Genomic DNA, 17,300 nt, shown 5'->3' with positions numbered 1-17,300 from the left:
TAAAGTGTAGAGCTGCTGTCTATGCTGTCTGACAAAATCACTATTTTAGTAGTTCATTAAAGTAAATAAGGCTTTATGACTGCTGAATAAAAACTATCAATCACTTAGATCATGTATTTTCAGGTAGAGATACATCCTTGGGACGTCCCTAGCATATTGAAGTTGACATTTAAATGGTTAAGGTTAGGGTTTAGGGTAGGGATGTCTCAAGGATCCCGGATAGCATTGACCATTGTGCATTCTTCGGTCTCTTTTACATAGCAGGTGATGGGTTCTAACTTCTGAACTTGAAAATATTAAATATCCTTATTATGTGAAATTGAATGAAACAATAATGTATGTTGATGCTAATATGATGTACAATATTCCATGATGTTTCTATATGATAACAATAGAGTAATATATTTAATATGATGTACAATATTCCATGATATTTCTATATGATAACAATAACGTAATATATTTAATATAATGTACAATATTCCATAATGTTTCTATATGATAACAATACCGTAATATATTTAATATGCCATATACTATTTTTTAACAGTTTCACTAATACATTTTTATTAACTTAATTATTATGATTCATCGTCAGTTCACCGTCTCACCTCATACTGTATTGGAGCAGCAGCAGCTAACTGCCCAGTTCAACATCAGTTCACCGTCTCACCTCATACTGTATTGGAGCAGCAGCAGCTAAATGCCCAATTCAACATCAGTTCACCGTCCCACCTCAGCTGACTTGGTCGTTGATGCTAGTCATCATGTGTTGAATCTGAGAGTAAATAGAGCCGACTACAACTCTAAAAATGAAGGGTTCAACTGGAGTTGTTCTCAGATCCCCTAAGAACCGTAGGGTTCTTGGTCAATGAAAAACAGCCCCAAAAGGTTCTTCAAAGAACTTGTTAGAAGGTGGGTTCATCGAGGAACCTCCGTTGTTGCTGGACTTCTTCCGGGAACTTCGCAATTACAACTGAAAACGATGGCGACAAGTTTGTATGCGACAACAGTTAAAAAGGTTACGTTTTGGTTGATGTTTGGCTCTGAATATGTATCTAAATAATTTATTATAATAATATAACATACTAATAATGAATAACGAAGACAATGATGGTTTTCTGTGAATATCTTCCATAACGTTACTATAGTTAATTACCGTAAATATTAGAAAGCCGGGTTTGACCGTCGGCGTTGTATGAGCTACAGTACAGTACCGTTATCTAGCTAGCTAACGTTATGTCCTAACTAGGCACAACTAGGTTTGGATCATTTCCCTGAACTATATTCTTTCCCATATATTGTATATCGTTTCCATAAAGCCAACATGGCTTTACACTCATTAACGTAAGTTTCCAATCTAGAGAAGTTCTCACTTTTGTAATAATGAACTAGCTAACGTTAACTAACTAACTAACTAAGGATGGTGACCTGGCCAGACGAGATGTTACAACGAACTGAATCGTCAATGGAGGTCTTCCTCTTTATATAGCCTGCTACAGCATGCAATACTATTAACTCACAACGGGGCATAACGTTACATGGACAATACTATCCCATTTTGGAAACGTTACATGGACAATACTATCCCATTTTGGAAACGTTACATGGACAATACTATCCCATTTTGGAAACGTTACATGGACAATAGTATCCCATTTTGGAAACGTTACATGGACAATAGTATCCCATTTTGGAAACGTTACATGTACAATACTATCCAATTTTGAAAACGTTACATGGACAATACTATCCCATTTTGGAAACGTTACATGGACAATACTATCCCATTTTGGAAACGTTACATGGACAATACTATCCCATTTTGGAAACGTTACATGGACAATACTATCCCATTTTGGAAACGTTACATGGACAATACTATCCCATTTTGGAAACGTTACATGTCCGCCCCCTTGTGGAGGGAAATTAATATCTTAGATGGTAGCTGTAGATGGGATTCAAATGCATAATGGTATTAATACAGTGTCTAGACTACCTCTTTTGTATAAACGCCCTTCAGAATCCAAACACAGTATTGCCGCGCAGCAAAATGTTGCGTATAATCTTTCAAGTCAGCCTGATAAAATATTAAATCAAATCAAATCAAGTTTATTTTATATAGCCCTTCGTACATCAGCTAATATTTCGAAGTGCTGTACAGAAACCCAGCCTAAAACCCCAAACAGCAAATTAAACAATTTGTGAACAAAGATATCTTGAAATGGTATATTAGGCCTGTATGGCAGTACTGTTACTGTATGGCAGTACTGTATTGGCTAGTGCTTTCTCCAATATGTTCTTCTATTTTACTTTCAATTGTATGTCGATGCCATTTATCTTTCAATATTTATTTTATATATATATATTTTAATGCTTGTAAGACTATTCTTTGACACATTTTCTCTTCCTTTGAAATTCTTATAAGACAGAACATGGACACAATGCAATTGGGATCAAGAAGAAGGTACAGATCTGTTGTAGGACAGCTGCATTTGAAGTGTACATTCAACCTACATAGCTGTCAATATGTAACGGATGTGAAATGGCTAGCTAGTTAGCGGGTACGCGCTAACAGCGTTTCAATCAGTTACGTCACTTGCTCTGAAACCTAGAAGTAGTGTTTCCCCTTTCTCTGCAAGGGCCGCAGTTGATGTGTGCAGAGGGTCCCTTGTTCGCGCTCGTGGGGACGGTCTAAAGTAATACTGTTACAAATACAAACTGAATCTTCATGGGAACATTTGTTATGTTCTTTGTTAATTGTATGTGTATTAATCTTTTCTTACTTTTGTTGACATATTTCACCGCTCTTCACTCCTTTACTGCACATCGGTGGAAATCCATTTCACCGTGAGAGTGAAATCCCGCTGGCCTTTGATGGGGAGAACATCCACTCCCTCGAGGACGTCCCCATGGGACTTGGGGCTCTGCTAGGGCTGAATTTTTTATTTTCCCTTAAATGTCAGAAAAACACTTATGTTGTTAAGTTACTGTGTTCTGGGAGAAGAGAAGTTGGGGTGAAGTTACCAGGGCCGGTCATAAAGATGGAAAACTTCCTAACATAACTAAGTGGATACGATATACACACTAAAGCTGAAAAATCTGTATTTAGCATTAAGTCTACAATATTGTTAGTTTACCTATGATTAATTTTTATTGTATGTTGTTTTCATTGTACATCATTATTTATATATTTTTAAATGTCATGAAAACCACTATACAAAGTAAATGTATTATTTATTATTGTCTGACATGTCTGCAGAAATGTTGCAATTTTGTAATGTGTTTTGTTTGGTAAATTGTTTGGTAAATATTAATTCACATCTGTGGTGCCACTAAATAAACAATGAATTATTTAAATCAATATTGTTATTAAAATATGTTTTTATAATGGAGGCAGGGTGGACAGGGAGTTAAAAAATGAACCCCAAAAGGTTCCTTGAGGAACCATGATAAGGGGTTCTTCAATGAACTTATAGGGGTTCCCCCACAGTTTCAATTTGAAGAACCCCATGTCTGCAGAAATGTTGCAATTTTGTAATGTGTTTTTGTTTGGTAAATATTAATTCACATTTGTGGTGCCACTAAATAAACAATGAATTATTTAAATCAATATTGTTATTAAAATATGTTTTTATAATGGAGGGAGGGTGGACAGGGAGTTAAAAAAATGAACCCCAAAAGGTTCTTTGAGGAACCATGATAAGGGGTTCTTCAAAGAACTTTTAGGGGTTCCCACAAAAGGTTCTTCAAGTAACTTTTAGGGGTTCCCCCACAGCTTCAATTTGAAGAACCCCTACTTTTTATAGTGTATATTGATAAAACTCACCTTGTCTGAGAGACATTTACATAGTTACACACAGCCCAATTTGGGATGACTATTTTGGGGCGAAATAGCGGCCACAACAGACAGACCTGATATGGCCCATAATTCAACGTCCTTGGACGTCACATGTTGACTGGGTGTGACCAAAGTTATTCTATTTAGCTACACTTTGTAGTACATTTTTACACTATAATAAATGTTTCTGACTCCACATCGCCTGTTTTCAAAGAGAGTCGTTGGTTTTTAGATGCAGTCGCTTTTTAGCTTTTTGTCTGAAAGTATTTTCTCAAATGCGATACCAACTCCAGTCAGCAGATGGCGATGTGTGTCTTTCAGGTGATTCTGCCACTGTGACGTATAATCTTACACAATCACAACTCTCATATTGCAGTCACACAATGCTCTTCCCAAACATAGCTAATCAATTAGTTGTTTTTCAACAATATTTTAACCTACAGGAATATTTTCCTCATTTCTGTCTCATGGTTAGTTCCTAGGATAATTTAACTGTAACTAACTTTTTAAATGTAACTAATACATTTACATTTTTCAATACTTCTAAATGGGGTCCAGGTTTAAAATAATTACAGGTGTACCTTACTATCTTATACTATATCATACATGGTCTTAGTAAACACAGATTCTAGTTTTCATCCAGTTCACAGATAGCTGACTGGGCCCTGTTTACACCTCCACACAGGAATACACACTCAGAGCCTCCTGACTGGGCCCTGTTTACACCTCCAAGGAGCCCCCCTCACACAGGAATACACACTCAGAGCCTACTGCCTGGGCCCTGTTTACACCTCCAAGGTGACCCCCCTCACACAGGAATACACACTCTGAGCCTCCTGCCTGGGCCCTGTTTACACCTCCAAGGAGCCCCCCTCACACAGGAATACACACTCAGAGCCTACTGCCTGGGCCCTGTTTACACCTCCAAGGTGACCCCCCTCACACAGGAATACACACTCTGAGCCTCCTGCCTGGGCCCTGTTTACACCTCCAAGGAGCCCCCCTCACACAGGAATACACACTCAGAGCCTACTGCCTGGGCCCTGTTTACACCTCCAAGGTGACCCCCCTCACACAGGAATACACACTCTGAGCCTCCTGCCTGGGCCCTGTTTACACCTCCAAGGTGACCCCCCTCACACAGGAATACACACTCTGAGCCTCCTGACTGGGCCCTGTTTACACCTCCAAGGTGCCCCCCCTCACACAGGAATACACACTCAGAGCCTACTGCCTAGGCCCTGTTTACACCTCCAAGGTGCCCCCCCTCACACAGGAATACACACTCAGAGCCTCCTGACTGGGCCCTGTTTACACCTCCAAGGTGCCCCCCCTCACACAGGAATACACACTCAGAGCCTCCTGACTGGGCCCTGTTTACACCTCCAAGGTGCCCCCCTCACACAGGAATACACACTCAGAGCCTCCTGACTGGGCCCTGTTTACACCTCCAAGGTGACCCCCCTCACACTGGAATACACACTCAGAGCCTCCTGACTGGGCCCTGTTTACACCTCCAAGGAGCCCCCCTCACACAGGAATACACACTCAGAGCCTACTGACTGGGCCCTGTTTACACCTCCAAGGAGCCCCCCTCACACAGGAATACACACTCAGAGCCTACTGCCTGGGCCCTGTTTACACCTCCACACAGGAATACACACTCAGAGCCTACTACCTCGCCCCTCTTTACACCTCCAAGGAGCCCCCTCACACAGGAATAGATGGTAGCTAATTACAGGTGCACCTTACCATCTAGATGGTAGCTAATTACAGGTGCACCTTACCATCTAGATGGTAGCTAATTACAGGTGCACCTTACCATCTAGATGGTAGCTAATTACAGGTGCACCTTACTATCTAGATGGTAGCTAATTACAGGTGCACCTTACTATCTAGATGGTAGCTAATTACAGGTGCACCTTACCATCTAGATGGCAGCTAATTACAGGTGCACCTTACCATCTAGATGGTAGCTAATTACAGGTGCACCTTACTATCTAGATGGTAGCTAATTACAGGTGCACCTTACCATCTAGATGGTAGCTAATTACAGGTGCACCTTACTAGCTTATACTATATCATACAAGTCTTAGTAAACACAGATTCTAGTTTTCATCCAGTTCACACAGATAGCTGACTGGGCCCTGTTTACACCTCCAAGGAGCCCCCCTCACACAGGAATACACACTCAGAGCCTACTGCCTCGGCCCTGTTTACACCCCCTCACACAGGAATACACACTCAGAGCCTACGAGGCTTTTCTAAAAACTCCACTTGTTTTGCTCACCTCGTTCTTTTTTTAAACTAGGTTCGAGATGTGGTATCCACTCGGCTCGCTGCCACTCAGATCAAAGGTGGGTCCATCTGCTCCGTTCCCGAAGTGTGGTTTCCCTGAGATCCCAAGTGCACGATTTACCCAGAACGTCAGAAGCGGTCACCAAGTGAAGATTCACATCCCCATCACCAAATGTGGTTGTTAATTTCTTTAATATCAAATGAGGAGAGAAACTTATCACACAAGTCAGAATTATTCTTAAACTAAATCTTTATTCACTTAAGGGAGCAGGTCAATACAACACACACATATAAAGTTAATCAATTGAGTGATCTACGATAATGATGGCTGGTTGACGAATCACCCCCAGATGATTCATTGAGAGCCACGAGACAAAAGTACAAAGGTCTTTTATAGCCAAGATACACCCCTTTCAACCTACATGACGAACAACAGATGTATAGAATGGGTCACAAGGTTAAGATTTGTATGAGAGATAGTTATAATTCTCAGCAGACAGTATCTGCTGTAAAAACAGTACTCTTTGTGTAGAGACCAGGGTCTGGCCCTGGGGTCATCTCTCCCTGGTACCATATAGAACAGAAACATTAACTCATGCTCTGGAATGCGGTCTCTTTAGGTTTTATCACCCAAAAGACATTGTAAATCTCCTGTCAGTGTTTTCTCCCAGAGGCCCATCCTCAGTAGAACACACAGACACAATAGTTCTAAGAACCCTCTATTCTGTTGCCTAAAACAACCATTTGATCCATTAAAAGTATTATAACATAATGTTGCAGTTTTGCTCTCAGTGTCCACTGAAAGTTGACTAGTAACAACAACTGGGACATAAAAGACACCCACAATGAGACCCACTAAATCTGCCCAAGAAGAGAAAAACTAAAGAACAACCCACACCAAACTTAAAGACAGGAAGACCCAGTCCCCAATGTCATGCTCTAGTACATTTGGGTTGGCACATCTGAGAATGAACCCTGATATTCTAAAAGAAGGGCAACAACGTCAATATAATTATACCCGAAAATTGTCAGTTGATTACTTAAATAATTATGATGACTAAATGTTACATGAATTGGAAATATGAAATATCAAAACCAAATGTCTGTTCATATGTATTGTATGTATAATATAGAACATAAAGTAATATGTATAAATCACTGATATCGATTAGGGGGGAAATCAGGTTGTTCGTGCTGTTGAAACTAACAACTAAAAAAACACACGGAAATGGGAGATATATTTCACCTCACTGATTAGAGGACAACCTGCAGAAGACAGTCAGCTACATTTTGGAGTGATGCATTTAAATGTAGTGGTCGCTAAACAAAGGAACGCAACACTTATTTGTCATCACTCATCGATATCACGTTGAAATCAATTGTGTGACAGAAGGGATATGAGGTTGCACGTCCTGTTAAAACTAACAGCTCAAAAACCACACGGAATCTGGGAATAATGTGTACATCCCTGGTTAGAGGACAATTTGTAGAAAACAGTTGGCTACATTTAGAAGTGTTGCATTTTGATTCAAGTGGGTCACCAACGTGGTAAGTGTAACAAAAGCTCTTTTTGTGTTAGTAACTTTTTGTTAAATCACATAAATAGTACTCTTTTCATTCAGAGCCTGGATTTTTCCCAAGGCTATATATCCATATCACGCTGAAACCAATTGAATTAGGGTTCTACATTGAGAAACTCCTGAAAATACTCATAGTACAATGTTAAAACATCCTACATTGTGACAATAATTAATTGATATCACAAAATAACTCCTTCATGTATGTATTTTGTCACACTGAACACAGCTATAAGGTTTCTCTCCTGTGTGTGTTCTCTGGTGTACAGTCAGATTGCTAGATGTAGTAAAACTCTTCCCACATTGATCACAGCTATAAGATTTCTCTCCTGTGTGTATTCTCTGGTGTAATGTCAGCTTGCCAGATGTAGTAAAACTCTTCCCACATTGATCACAGCTGTAAGGTTTCTCTCCAGTGTGTGTTCTCTGGTGTGATGTCAGGTGGCCAGATCGACCAAAACTCTTCCCACATTGACCACAGCTATAAGGTTTCTCTCCTGTGTGTGTTCTCTGGTGTAGAGTCAGAATGCTAGATGTAGTAAAACTCTTCCCACATTGACCACAGCTATAAGGTTTATCTCCTGTGTGTGTTCTCTGGTGTAGAGTCAGAATGCTAGATGTAGTAAAACTCTTCCCACATTGACCACAGCTATAAGGTTTCTCTCCTGTGTGTGTTCTCTGGTGTGATGTCAGGTGGCCAGATCGACCAAAACTCTTCCCACATTGACCACAGCTATAAGATTTCTCTCCTGTGTGTATTCTCTGGTGTAGAGTCAGAGTGCTAGATTGACTAAAACTCTTCCCACATTGACCACAGCTATAAGGTTTATCTCCTGTGTGTGCTCTCTGGTGTGATGTCAGGTGGTCAGATCGACCAAAACTCTTCCCGCATTGACCACAGCTATAAGATTTCTCTCCTGTGTGTATTCTCTGGTGTAGAGTCAGAGTGCTAGATTGACCAAAACTCTTCCCACATTGACCACAGCTATAAGGTTTCTCTCCTGTGTGTGTTCTCTGGTGTGATGTCAGGTGGCCAGATCGACCAAAACTCTTCCCACATTGACCACAGCTATAAGGTTTCTCTCCTGTGTGTATTCTCTGGTGTGATGTCAGGCTGGTTGACTGAGTAAAACTCTTCCCACATTGAACACAGCTATAAGGTTTCTCTCCTGTGTGTGTTCTCTGGTGTAATGTCAGCTTGCCAGATGTAGTAAAACTCTTCCCACATTGATCACAGCTATAAGGTTTCTCTCCTGTGTGTATTCTCTGGTGCACTGTCAGATCTCTAGATGCACCAAAACTTTTCCCACATTGACCACAGCTATACGATTTCTCTCCTGTGTGTATTCTCTGGTGTTGAGTCAGCTGGCCAAATGTAGTACATCTCTTCCCACATTGACCACAGCTATAAGGTTTCTCTCCTGTGTGTGTTCCCTGATGAATTTTAATGCCTGATGAGGTGAATCTCTTCCCACAGTCAGAGCAGCAGTGAGGTTTCTTCCCTGTGGATCTCTGCTGGTGTTTCTTGAGGTGTTCTGGCCTGGAGAGACTCTTCTCTGCCTCGTCAGCATCATGAGGTTGTTGAGGCTCCGCAAAGGAACCACAATAGTCGCGTCTCTCTCCTGTGTGAACGACAAAGTGTGACCGATGGTTAAAGGCCAACAACAGCAGAAATTCACTGTAAAAGGTTATGCCAACAGAGTAGCCATGATGTTGTACAACAATTGACGTCTGTAATAAATGTTCAAATTATTTGACAATTGTCTTAAAATGAGCAACAATAGTCATATTTTGTCTTGTTTTCACATTAGTAGTAACATCGATGATTGTAGGATAGAAATAATCTTGATGTGATTGGCCTGACTGAAACATGGCTTAAGCCTGATGAATTTACTGTGTTAAATGAGGCCTCACCTCCTGGTTACACTAGTGACCATATCCCCCGTGCATCCCGCAAAGGCGGAGGTGTTGCTAACATTTATGATAGCAAATTTAAATTTACAAAAAAAAAAAAAAAAATAGTTTGTCTTTTGAGCTTCTAGTCATGAAATCTATGCAGCCTACTCAATCACTTTTTATAGTTACTGTTTACAGGCCTCCTGGGCCGTATACAGCGTTCCTCACTGAGTTCCCTGAATTCCTATCGGACCTTGTAGTCATGGCAGATAATATTCTAATTTTTTGTGACTTTAATATTCACATGGAAAAGTCCACAGTCCCACTCCAAAAGGCTTTCGGAGCCATCATCGACTCAGTGGGTTTTGTCCAACATATCTCCAGACCTAGTCACTTCCCCAGTCATACTCTGGACCTAGTTTTGTCTCATGGAATAAATGTTGTGGATCTTAATGTTTTTCCTCATAATCCTGGACTATCGGACCGCCATTTTATTACGTTTGCAATCGCAACAAATAATCTGCTCAGACCCCAACCAAGGAGCATCAAAAGTCATGCTATACATTCTCAGACAACCCAAAGATTCCTCGATGCCCTTCCAGACTCCCTCTGCTTACTCAAGGACGTCAGAGGACAAAAATCAGGTAACCACCTAACAGAGGAACTCAATTTAACCTTGCGCAATACTCTAGATGCAGTCGCACCCCTAAAAACTAAAAACATTTGTCATAAGAAACTAGCTCCCTGGTATACAGAAAATACCCAAGCTCTGAAGCAGGCTTCCAGACAATTGGAACGGAAATGGCGCCACAACAAACTGGAAGTCTTCCGGCTAGCTTGGAAAGACAGTACCGTGCAGTACCGAAGAGCCCTCAGTACTGCTCGATCATCCTACTTTTCCAACTTAATTGAGGAAAATAAGAACATCAGGAGTTTCACCCAGTTGATAGTTGATACAATGTTTAAAAGTTCGTTGTAGACAGGCCATGCGTAGCCAATGTGATTTATAAGATATTTATTTTTATCAGGATATTTTGTACCTGCAGGCCACAACGATAAAATGTTTGGGCTTTATGTATGTTATTTAAAAAAACTTAGCAATGGCAATAAAAAATTGTATTTATAATTTTCATTTAAATAGAATGTAGATTAACCACAGAGAATTATGTTGAGATACAAAGACTACTATAAATTAAACTGTTCCAGTAAAATGTGAATATGAAAATCATAACTGGCACCAGATCAGTAGAAATTGTCAGATAAATTAGCACCAAATGGAGAAAGGTTGCCGACTGCTGGTGTAGCCTATTACCAGAAACCATTGGACTATAACATCAAAATTTACGAAGGCCAGCAGCAGCGGGAGGAGTAGGCTAAGGAAGAAGTTTTTCTGATGGTTAGGCTATCTTGTTTTAGAGGGGTGTCATCAATAGCCCATAATGACAAAGTGAAAACAGATAATAAACAGAAATACCTTATTTACATAAGTATTCAGACCCTTTGCTATGAGACTCAAAATTGCTTTCAGGTGCATCTTGTTTCCATTAATCATCCTTGAGATGTATCTACAACTTGTTCAGAGTCCACCTGTAGTCAATTAAATAAATTCAATTGATTGGATATGATTTGGAAGGCACACACCTGTTTATATATGGTCCCACAAATGACAATGCATGTCAGAGCGAAAACCAAGCAATGAGGTCGAAGGAACTGTCCCAAGAGGTCCTAGATAGGATTGTGTCAAGGCACAGATCTGGGGAAGAGTACCAAAAAAAAATCTGCAGCATTGAAGGTCCCTAAGAACTCAGTGGCCTCCATCATTTTTAAATGGAATACTCTGCCTAGAGCTGGTCACCTCCCCCAATCGCTCAGTTTGGACAGAAGGGTCTTGGTCAGGGAGGTGACCAAAAACCTGATGGTCACTCTGACAGAGCTCCAGAGATCCTCTGTGGAGATGGAAGAACCTTCCAGAAGGACAACCATCTCTGCAGCACTCCACCAATCAGACCTTTAAGGTAGAGTGGCCAGATGGAAACCACTCCTCAGTAAAAGGCACATAACAGCCTGCTCGGAGTTTGCCAAAAGGCACCTTAAGGACTCTCAGACCATGAGAAACAAGATTTGCTGGCTTGATGAAAGCAAGATGGAACTGTTTGGCCTGAATGCCAAGAGTCACGTCTGGAGGAACCCTGGTACCATCCCTACGGTGAAGCATGATGCTGTGGAGATGTTTTTAACAAAATGTGGAAAAAGTCAAGGGGTCTGAATACTTTCCGAATGCACTGTATACAGCAACACCTCCCCTATAAGCATTCCTGTCATTTCTGTAGATGTTATATCCCTGTATTGCTACTGCTGGATCAAAGGAATTATCTCAGTGAGTTTCAGAGATGAACAGTACAGTGCATTCCAAATTCAATTGGCAGGCAAGTAAACAAAAACGTTTTCAAATAAAAACTATTCCAGAAAATGTCAAAGCGTATATAACGCCCGTCCAAGAGACTGTCGACCAATCGCGTTCACATTGTCATGCTGTGACACGCAGTTCCTAAGCTAATTCTCACAAAATCCCTTTTTAAAGTCAGGGTATGAGTCGAGAAACATGCCTATTGTCCTTGAAAGTACGTAATGAAAGTACATGAAAGTACGTAACGTCACAATTGCAAAGCTATACGATATTACAGAGAACAAGTAATTCATGCCAATGTTCTTTTCTTTTAGCTATTAATACGAATGGAAAGGAGTTTCCAATATCCTAATTTCTTAAAGTATTTCTGGTGATAGCTAGTGATAGTGATACACAAGCTAGGTCTATTTGAAACATTGCCATCCCATGGCAGCATTTACCAGCCACCAGGTTCAGAAGCTTTAAAACCACATAAAAAATATTATATTTTTGCCCAAAGTTAAGATATAAATTATTCAAACTGAACATAATTCATGCTGGTTATTATTTAAGGCTATTTTAGTTTGAGTCAAAGATAGTTTTGGAATAGTTTCATTTTTCAAACAGGTTTATTATTTTATTTCAGTTTACTAAATAGTTTTCCCTTAATTATTTTTTCTATAATAAGCATGGAGGTTTTCCCTATCAACCAGTCATAAGTACTGGCGATAAAGCGCCTCGTAACCTAGCTGGGAATGGGACAAACGGAACCCTTCTGTGGTAACAGACAGGGGCGATTTGCAATCAAATCTAATTCCCAGGAATGGGGTTCATATGAACCACAGAGACTGTGTGTGGGATAATAACATGGCCCTGTCCAACCCTGCTTGTTCCCTCGACTCCGCTACCAACCACCAATCTCCAACAGGGCCCTTAACCTGTATCACTAGACACCTCATAGTGAGCTACAGGTAGGAATCAGCAATGAATCCCAATAATGAGACACCTCTGGGGAGGGGACAAATGGAACCCTTCTGTGGTAACAGACAGTTTGGTGGCGATTTTATGAATTGTTCAGCAGTCTTATGGCTTAGGGGTAGAAGCTGTTGAGGAGGCTTTTGGTTCTAGACTTGGTGCTGCAGGTACCACTTGCCGTGCGTTAGCAGAGAAAACAGTCTGACGTATAATCTAGTGGACGGGACGCTCCTTCAACAACAACAGCTAGTCAGACACCTCCGTAGCTTTCTAGCAAACATAGTTACAACATTCACCCGCTTTACACTGTTTGGTGTATATTAGTCGCTGTGTATTAAACACACTTCTGTCGTATGTACTTGTTAGCCCATTTAATTATATATTCACGTTGTTTGTCAGCTAGCTGGTTTGCTAAGTTAGCTTAGAACTAGGCTAGTCGCTAATGCTAGCTAGCTAAGGCATTTTATCACTTGTTAACGTTTTGTTGATGGTCCACTCTTGATGTTCTACACGTTAACAGTGTAGCTTCAGCCATTCCTACAGAACAACATTAAAGTGTAGAACCCCTTTACTGCATATTGGTTCAACGACTGCAGAGACGGTACTTACTGGTGTTAAACAGATCTCCAACCTCCTCTTCTTCGTCCTTCTCCTCTTTCAATGTGACAGTCATCTCCCCCGCCTCCTCTTTCACTCCAAAAACTGCTCTCTCCTCTTTCTCTTCCTCCTCTTCTTTTATTGTAACATCCTCCTCCTCTTTCACTCTGAACGCGTCTTCCTCTTCTTTCACTGTAACGTCTTTCTCTTCTTCTTTCACGGTAACAGCCTCACCCTCTACTTCTTGTTTTTGTATTGTAACATCTTTCTCTTCCTCTTCCTCTTTAACGAGAGCTTCTTTCTCCATCCAGCAGACCTCTTCTTTAGCAGGAGAGTAGCTTAGTGAACTCATGGTCGGAGATAATAGCTAGCTAGCATTAGCGACTAGCCTAGTTCTAAGCTAACTTAGCAAACCAGCTAGCTGACAAACAACGTAAATATATAATTAAATGTGCCAACAAGTACATACGACAGAAGTGTGTTTAATACACAGCGCCTAATATACACCAAAACAGTGTAAAGCGGGTGAATGTTGTAGCTATGTTTGCTAGAAAGCTACGGAGGTGTCTGACTAGCTGTTGTTGTTGAAGGAGCGTCCCGTCCACTAGATTATACGTCACACTGGCAGCGTCGCCTGAACCTAAAAGACGCACATCGCCATCTGCTGACTGGAGTGGGTAACGCAGTTGAGGAACCAAAAGTTTATTTTCATTTATTTCATAAAAGTTTAATATTATATTAAGTCGTTCAATGAGAAGCATGTGTTGATTGATTCGTGTTTAATGAGTGAGAGTTTAAAACAACCTTTACACCCACTACATAGTTGCATTGAACCATATTTCTGACATGGATGATTTTAACCCCAGAGGCATATCTTTTATCATAGCCAAAATATGGTTTATTCAATTCTTCCATTTTTTCATGACTTTGTCAATCAACTTATTCTTATTAAATCTAAATCATGGTTTAGTGTTTCTGTATCAATATGGACTTTTAACAAATTCAAATCCTTTGGAGTCATTTTGACCCCAGCCAAAAGCACCTTTGATAAATAGGACGTTTATTGAAAATCGAAATCAAATCACATTTTATTGGTCACATACACGTGTTTAGCAGATGTTATTGTGGGTGTAGTGAAATGCTTGTGGTTCTAGCTCCGACAGTGCAGTAATATCTAACAAGTAATATCTAACAATTTCACTACCCAATACACACAAATCTAAGTATTTGAATCTAGGTTTCTCTGTAGACATGATTCATCCCGCCAGATGGTGGAGGGGCACCTGTATCAGTGGTTTTGACCAGATAGACACCTGCAGACACACAGTATAGTGCCTCCCATGTACTCTCCTAAGATTGGACTTTTCTATACCACGTATCACGTGACTGTGTACAAAACTGCTAATGGTAGAAAACTCTGCCAGCTGTATACAGTGCTTTCGTTAAGTATTCAGACCCCTTCACCCTTTCCACATTCAGTTACATTACAGCCTTATTCTAAAATGGAATATTTTTCCCCTCATCAATCTACACACAATACCCCATAATGACATCACAATACCACATAATGACAAACCAAAAACAGGTTTGTAAACATTTTTGCAATTGTATTTACTTAAGTATTAAGACCCTTTGCTATGAGACTCGAAATTGAGCTCAGATGCATCCTGATTCCATTGATCATCCTTGAGATGTTTCTCCAGCTTGATTGGAGTCCACTTGTGGTAAATTCAATTGATTGGAGATGATTTGGAGAGGCACACACCTGTCTATATAAAGTCCCACAGTTTACAGTGCATGTGTCGTGGTAATTTCCTGTATTACTCAATAAAGAGAGAGAGCCAACCACACACAAGTCAGAGTTAAATTATATATTCCATCTTTAATATATATACAAGCTTCACCAAAGCCCTTTTTTGACTCTCAGATCAATTCAGTGTCTATAAATGAATTCTCTGAGAGTGCTTACAAAACAATTCTTAGTTTCCTTTATAGCCAAGATACACCCCTCTCAACTTACAAAGAATCCTTTACCCGAAAGAGGAGTATCCTATCGCTAGACAGCATCAGCTATAAATCATTGTTCAGTTTGATCTCCCAAGACAAGGTTTAAATCTCATGCTTGATACTTCACTGTCTACCAAAACATTACCTCATCCAATGGCATATATCAATTGTCATTTCTAGATATTCCCAAACCTGGACAAACTCAAAATCAGACAGTGAGCCTCTTCGGTCAAATACTAGGTCAAGATAAGGGCAACCTCAGAGGTGAAATACAATTGGTTCCAAACACTGCCAAACTCCTTCCCCCTATGAGAAAAGTAGGGAGTGACTGGCGTACAGACATTGTATGAGATAACTAACTGGTTCCCCAATTAATAACTCCATCCCGTCACATGGTTTAGGAATAGTTACAGACACGTTCCCATAAGAAAACAACTGTCCTCCTCCCCTTCTGATATTCTACTTAGCACCACATGGTTTAACATATACATTGACTTATGAAGACAAGCCTGACCTCTCCCCTCTCTGTCCCCAAGTTACTAATCCCTAGCTCAGAAGATTCTAATGACAAGTATCTCACAAGCATATGATGAAAATAACATCTTATCTATCTATGTTACCTAGCTACATCTGATTCTGCCACGACACGTCAGAGCAAAAACCAAGCCATGAGGTCAAAGGAATTGTCCGTAGAGCTCTGAGACAAGAATGTGTTGAGGCACAGATCTGGAGAAAAGGTAACAAAAAATGTATGCAGCATTGAAGGTCCCCAAGAACACAGTGTCCGCCCTCATTCTTAAATGGAATAAGTTAGGAACCACCATTACTCTTCCTAGAGCTGGCCGCCCGGCCAAACGGAGAAATCGGGGGAGAAGGGCCTTGGTCAAGGAGGTGACCAAAAACTCGATGGTCACTCTGACAGAGCTCCAGTGTTCCTCTGTGGAGATGGGAGAACCTTCCAGAAGGACAATCATCTCTGCAGCACTCCAACAAATCAGGCCTTTATGGTAGAGACCAGACGGAAGCTACTCCTCAGTAAAAGGCACATGACAGCCCGCTTGGAGTTTGCCAAAAGGCACCTAAAGGACTCTAACCATGAGAGACAAGATTCTCTGGTCTGATTAAACCAACTCTTTGGCCTGAATGTCATGTGTCATGTCTGGAGAAAGTCGGTACCATCCCGGTGAAGCGGTGGTCATGGCAACATCATGCTGTGGAGATGTTTCTCAGCAGCAGTGCAAATTGTCCGCTGGTTTGGGTGTAATTTCTCACCCATTTTGTCAGTAGGAGAGTTAATTTCCCCTCAGGCACACACATTAGTTGATTGTTATTATGAAGGTCATTTGTATAGAATGTACTTTTCCCCACTCATTCACCCCATCTCTTTACATTGCTTATTTATATGTGGTGACCTGACTGCATCCAGACTATGTCAAAGGCCCATCCTGGTAGATCTGAACCTAATTCAGCTTGGAGTGATCAGATAACAGAAGTCACATTTAGGTGCCAGGTGTAACTGAGTCCATAGATGCTCCATATCCATTACTTTGAGTGTTTTATATAATATGACTAAATATGTTTCTTTCTGTGTTGCAGGGGCAGTCAAGAAATGGAACGGCAAGGCCACAGAACATGACATAAGCAGAGCTGTGGGAGACCACCTCAAGCCCCTGGTAGAGCCGGGGGTGGTGTTTACCACTCCACCACGCCTTCAGCAGGCTGG

The 17,300-nt window shown here is 40.8% G+C and overlaps 2 protein-coding genes across 2 annotated transcripts in view; one reads left to right on the top strand and one right to left on the bottom strand.

Annotated features, from left to right (window-relative positions):
• LOC139548984 (zinc finger protein 180-like) overlaps positions 1–17,300 on the top strand; it is a 347,214-nt gene that overhangs the window by 133,772 nt on the left and 196,142 nt on the right. The window lies entirely within an intron of this gene.
• LOC139548010 (zinc finger protein 420-like) lies at positions 6,372–14,163 on the bottom strand. The gene is made up of 2 exons (XM_071357299.1): positions 13,583–14,163; positions 6,372–9,338 (listed from the first exon to the last, which is right to left on the bottom strand). The coding sequence occupies exons 1-2, from the start codon at positions 13,920–13,922 to the stop codon at positions 7,915–7,917; spliced, it is 1,764 nt and encodes a 587-aa protein (XP_071213400.1). The 5' UTR covers positions 13,923–14,163; the 3' UTR covers positions 6,372–7,914.

This window comes from Salvelinus alpinus, chromosome 2 (genome assembly GCF_045679555.1).
Source record: "Salvelinus alpinus chromosome 2, SLU_Salpinus.1, whole genome shotgun sequence".
Taxonomy (NCBI): Eukaryota; Metazoa; Chordata; class Actinopteri; order Salmoniformes; family Salmonidae; genus Salvelinus; species Salvelinus alpinus.
The sequence above is the reverse complement of the archived record's forward strand: the minus strand, read 5'-3'. Positions and strand labels throughout refer to the sequence as shown.

Bases quoted from the DNA above. Each gene is read 5' to 3' on its own strand.
- LOC139548010 (XM_071357299.1), bottom strand. From the start codon at position 13,922: ATGAGTTCACTAAGCTACTCTCCTGCTAAAGAAGAGGTCTGCTGGATG. The intron at 9,339-13,582 runs GTAAGTACCGTC...TCGTTCACACAG, and splicing joins TGGAGATCTGTTTAACACCA to GAGAGAGACGCGACTATTGT.